We start from the raw sequence: 5155 nt of genomic DNA, 5'->3' as shown, positions 1-5155 counted from the left end.
GGGGCTGGCAGCACGGTGGGGTGCCTGGTGGGTTGTGTCCCTGGGAGAGCTGGGGTGTGCAGCCCTGTTTCCCTCTCTTAGCTGTGCTCAGCCTTTTGTGAGCCCCTGGTTTGAGCCAGGCTGGCCGGCTGAGCGGAAGGGAGGGTCCCCCGTGGTCTCGGGTTGGGGGGGGACCTCAGCCGAGCGCTCTGCTGTGCCTCTGGCCCAGGCATAGTGGCAGCCCATGCTGCTGGGGTCATGTCTTTCGTGTGTCGTTGAAGCCTGGGAGCGGTTCCCGGCGGCGGCTCTTCGGGGGTGTGCTGACCTCCAAGAGCACGCTGAACACGCTGGGGGTGGCTGTCAACCGCACGCTGGCCCACCGACTGGAGCGCCTGGTGTACTTTACCGGTACACGGGGCCGCAAGGTGCCGCACGGCATGACAGTGGTGACGCACAGCGATGAGCGGCCCATCTGGAACATGTACCAGACTGTCAGGTACCTTCTGGACCACTACGTAAACGACTTCGACTGGTTCTTCCTGGTGCAGGACGATACTTACACAGAGGCACACCGGATCAGCCGCCTGGTTGCCCACCTCAGCATTGACACCCACCTCTACATGGGTCGCCCCGAGGAGTTCATCGGTGGGGACACCGAGGGACGCTACTGCTATGGGGGTTTTGGCTACCTGCTGTCCCGCAGCCTCCTCCTGCTCTTGCAGCAGCACCTGGAGAGCTGCCGCAATGACATCCTCAGTGCCCGGCCCGACGAGTGGCTGGGCCGCTGCATCATCGATTACACAGCCGTCAACTGTGCTGAGGAGCACGAGGTAGGTCCTGCAGCAGAGATGGCCTCCAGGAGCCTGACCCTGGCCCAGTGTGTTTCCCTGCCTCCTCAGGGGCTCCTAGGGCCTGGGGGACCAGCCCTTGTGCCCCATTGTCCTTTGAGCTTGGTGTGCTGGTGGCTGGTGGGGTGGGAGCGCAGGTCAGGGCCGGCCATGACCTCTCTCTCCTGGCTGGCACAGGGCTTGCGTTACCACTACTTCGAGCTGGGGAAGAATGCAGACCCTGAGCGGGAGACCGACCTCCGTCTCCAGAGCGCCTTCACTGTCCATCCTGTGCTGGATCCCCTCCAGATGTACCGGCTGCATAAGTACTTCGCGCAGGTGGAGCTGGAGAAGACGTACCAGGAGATCCAGCAGCTCCAGGTGAGACCTGGCTTGGCTGGGAGGGTCTGGGCTCCTCCTGTCATTCTTTTGGGCTTTCTGGTCGCTCTGTGTCACCTCTCCACTCTAATATGAGGGTTTCTCACCCGAACCTGCTGTGGGACGGGATCACCTGTGCTCACCTTGGCTCTCACTCCTCTCTCTCCTCCTGCAGCTGGAGATCCAGAATGCCAGCAGCCTGTCTGCTGATGGGGACCACGGCGCCACGTGGCCCATTGGCATCCCGCCCCCCTTCCAGCCCAAAACTCGCTTCGAGGTGTTACGCTGGGACTACTTCACGGAGGAGCAGGTCTATGCCTGTGTGGACGGCTCCCCCAAGTGCGAGCTGCACGGTGCGGACCTGGCAGATGTGGCCGACGTGGTGGCCACGGCCATGGAGGAGCTGAACCACAAGTACCAGCCGGTGCTCCACGTCCGCAAGCAGCAGTTGGTGAACGGGTACCGGCGCTTTGACCCCACCCGTGGCATGGAGTACACGCTGGACCTCCAGGTGGAGGTGGTCACCCAGAAGGGGCACAGCCGCTCTGTCACCAAGCGCGTGCACCTGGTGCGGCCCCTCAGTGAGGTGGAGATCATCCCCATGCCCTACGTGACGGAGGCCAGCCGCATCAATGTCATCCTCCCACTGACGGCCCACGACCGGGACCACGCTGCCCACTTTTTGGAGGCTTATGCGGCGGCTGCCTTTGAAAGCAGCGAGAACGCGGTGCTTACCTTCCTCTTTATCTATGACCCCTTTGAGGCCCAGCAGGTCACCCAGAATGACATCTTTGCCTCCGTGAAGGCCCAGATTACCGAGTACGAGCGCAAGTATGCAGAGGTGAAGATCCCATGGATCAGCGTCAAGACGGATGCACCCTCCCAAATCAAGGTCATGGACATTATCTCCAAGAAGCATCCCGTGGACACACTTTTCTTTGTGGCTGGCGGGGGGGCAGAGGGCACCGTCGACTTCCTGACCCGCTGCCGCATGAACACCATCAATAACTGGCAGGTCTTCTTCCCCATCCACTTCCAGGGCTACAACCCTGCCATCGCGTACCACAACCAGGTGCCGCCTGCCACGCTGGACCTGCTGCGGGACGCGGGGCACTTTGACCGTGACGTCTTCCACGAAGCCTGTTTCTACAATGCCGACTACATGGCAGCACGCACTCGCATGGCAGGTGACGTGCAGGAGAACGAGGACATCCTGGAGACCCTGGACATTTACGACATGTTCATCAAGTACTCCAACCTCCATGTCTTCCGGGCTGTGGAGCCCGCCCTGCTGCAGCGCTACCGGCACCAGGCCTGCAACCCCCGGCTCAGCGAGGAGATCTACCACCGCTGCATGCAGAGCAGCCTGGAGGGAGTAGGTTCTCGCTCCCAGCTGGCCATGGTCCTTTTTGAGCAGGAGCAGGGGAACAGTACCTGAACCTTGGGGCGCGGAGGGGCTGGCCCTGCCCTGCCGTGCCTGCCTGCCCACCCCATCTCTTCTGCCCAAATCTGTCTTCCTCCTCCTGGTGGCTTCAGGGATTGCTGGTGCCCAAGCTCGTGACTTGTCCTGCTGGGCCTGCCTGGGCCGGGGTCTGCCAGCCCAGGGTGCCTGCGTCCTTCTGGAGTGGCCACAGCTGTGCAGACCCCGGGGCGAGGTGGGGTTGGAGTCACCACGCTGTGAGCCGGAATGCCTGGCTCCTCACCCCAGAGCTGCTGGCTGCCGGCCCCATCCCTCTGTCCTGGCCCCGCTGCCCAGCGGGGAGGTGATGGGCTGCCCTGTCCCTTGCTGTCACCCCTCAGCTGGGGGCACACAGAGCCCAGGGCCCCCCTGCTGCGGGGCTGGGACTGCCACGGGGCTGGGGGGGGCAATCCCATGCGGTTCCCCTGTGCCCCTTGCCCCTTTAGTGCATTGGCCCGGTCGTATGGGGACAGTGGGATGGGGCACATCCCACCCCAAAAGAGCAATAAGGAGGTTGGTTTGGAGCTTTTGCCACTTGGCAATGAGCCAGAGCACTCCTGACGAGTCAGGGTGGGGAGTCCTGGCCCCCCGGGTTGCTGGGCATAAGGGGTGCCGGAGGGGATCCTGCTGTATTCACGTACCGTGAGCTGCTCCCCATGGGAACCGTGACCCAGGCCGCTTCGGCCTTCGCAGTATCGATAGGACGTCGGAGGTCGCAGCCCTCGGACAGTGGGAGCCCTCCCTGCCGCGGGGGCCTCCCTCGGGGGTGGAGGATTCGGTGCCCGGCTTGGTGGGCACGGTAGAGGGTTTGGCTGCGCATCTCCTAAGGAGAAAGCGACTGAGGAGCCGCTCTCTGCTCCTGGTTCATATTTAATAGTGGGGAGGGGGGGGGGGCGTTTACACTAATAAAACAGAGAGATGAGAGATGATGGGTCTGGCTGATTCTTCCGTGGGGCATCTCTGGGCGTCCTGCTGGGGGTCTGTCTCGTGGTAGTCTCTGGCTGCTTGTATGAAGCCTGGTTGCAGCTGGCGGGATGGCTTTCTCACAGGGATGCTGTTTTCCCCAAGCTGTGTGTTGCGTCCTCTACCCGAGCTGGGAGGTGACCCGAGCTGGGAGGTGACTGCCTCTCTTTTGTGAGGCCAGGAGGAGCCCATCGGCTTAGGGACAGGCTGGCAGATGCCAGGCCAAGCAGACGCTTGGAAATACCAGCTCGAACCCCAGGGGGCTCACAGCTGGAGCCTTGCACCTCCTCTAATGCCCACTGTCCCTGAGGCCAGCCTGCTGTCACCATTTGCCACCAGTGGCACTGGTGGTGCAGCAGGATGCTGAGCCCCTTGCCATGGGAAGCCCCAGTGCCCCCGTCCAGTGTGCTGAGCTCTGGGCAATGCCCTCGTCTTTCCTGGTGCTGTAAATTCATCATCCTTCTGACCAGGTTTCCAGCCCTTCTCAGCCCTGGTTGTGGGTGGAAAAACACTGTGGTCAGGGGCTGGTGCAGCCATGTGTCCTCCCACGTGTGCTGTTCCCATAACAGCCTTTGTGGGCTGTATGGGAGTAATGGGTGACCCTGGCCCACGTCGGAGCAGAGGTTAGGTGACCACATGGGGTAAGCTCTGCCCTCCAGCAGCTGGGATCAGCTCCAAAGGAAGCTCCTGGGCCAGTAAACCGCATTGGAGGATGGTGTTGAATCGTTACTCTGGGGTGGTTTCACCCTTTTTCAGGCTGTTTTGCATTTCAGGGCTTCTCAGCTTCTTGTGGTTTCCAGTTCCCTGCTGCCGTGGTGCTGGGCTGAGCAGAACACCATGGTCTTCCCCTGGACTGTCTCACCACCTACAGCTCATCTTTGCAGTAGGACCGCCCCCCCCCACCCCCGTGCTGCCTGCTCCAGGCATGATTTTCATGGCTCTGCGTCTTCTTCCCACCGGTCCTTTGCTCATCACCTTTTACTTGTTGGCGAGACATCCGTATCAAAGGGACATCCCCAAGAAAATTAACTGAACCTACTTGCTGTTGGCTAGCTAGGCTACTAGTGCTCAGTGAAACTCAGGGAAAGCCCCTGGGCTGCCTTCCCCCAAAATACCTCATTCGCATGTTCCTGCTCCAGCCTCCACATCCACGGTGTAGGAGCGTATATGTTTAAGTATAATTGTATTATATTGCAGACGATAACCATTAGCTTGCTCTGAGTATTTCTATCTTTGATCTTCCCCAAGCACATCCTTAATTCCCTTTAAATGTGAATCTGGGACAGAGGGAGCGAGGCGGCTGCAGGTGCCTTACGGATACGTTTCTCCTCTGAAAAGCAGACCTCGTGATGAGGTGTTAGAGGAGTATCCAAATGGTAATAAAGCAAACTGGCTTCAAATCAGGTTGGCTGTGAAAAGAAGTGCTGAATTGTCATTTAATTGCTGCAAGATGGTCTAGATAGAGTTGCTCTTGTCTCCTCTTCGCTGTTTGCTCAGACAGGGTTTGAGCTATTTGCATACCTAACGCTCCGCACTGTCAACACCAGGG

At 60.2% G+C, this 5155-nt stretch overlaps 2 protein-coding genes across 2 annotated transcripts in view; one reads left to right on the top strand and one right to left on the bottom strand.

Moving 5' to 3' along the window:
- Positions 1 to 275: 275 nt before the first annotated feature.
- Positions 276 to 2764, top strand: CHPF (chondroitin polymerizing factor). Its single transcript, XM_009641662.2, has 3 exons — positions 276 to 809; positions 1005 to 1187; positions 1360 to 2764. Exons 1-3 carry the CDS (start codon positions 417 to 419, stop codon positions 2620 to 2622), a joined length of 1839 nt encoding a protein of 612 aa, XP_009639957.1. The 5' UTR covers positions 276 to 416; the 3' UTR covers positions 2623 to 2764.
- Positions 2765 to 3208: 444 nt separating this feature from the next.
- Positions 3209 to 5155, bottom strand: part of LOC104128822 (acid-sensing ion channel 4-like) — a 17782-nt gene continuing 15835 nt past the window's right edge. The window contains exon 11 of the mRNA XM_009641671.1: positions 3209 to 3466. Within this exon, the coding sequence (XP_009639966.1) occupies positions 3209 to 3466 (258 nt within the window). The remainder of the gene's footprint in view (positions 3467 to 5155) is intronic.

This window comes from Egretta garzetta, unplaced genomic scaffold, assembly GCF_000687185.1.
Source record: "Egretta garzetta isolate BGI_Z169 unplaced genomic scaffold, ASM68718v1 scaffold577, whole genome shotgun sequence".
NCBI classification, from domain to species: Eukaryota; Metazoa; Chordata; class Aves; order Pelecaniformes; family Ardeidae; genus Egretta; species Egretta garzetta.
Note: the sequence above shows the minus strand (reverse complement) of the source record. Positions and strands in the feature narration are given on the sequence as shown.

Excerpts from the sequence above, each read along its gene's own strand:
- CHPF (XM_009641662.2), top strand. The coding sequence starts at position 417 with ATGACAGTGGTGACGCACAGCGATGAGCGGCCCATCTGGAACATGTAC. Across the intron at positions 810-1,004 it reads ACTGTGCTGAGGAGCACGAG|GGCTTGCGTTACCACTACTT; the intron begins GTAGGTCCTGCA and ends TGGCTGGCACAG. Across the intron at positions 1,188-1,359 it reads AGGAGATCCAGCAGCTCCAG|CTGGAGATCCAGAATGCCAG; the intron begins GTGAGACCTGGC and ends CTCCTCCTGCAG.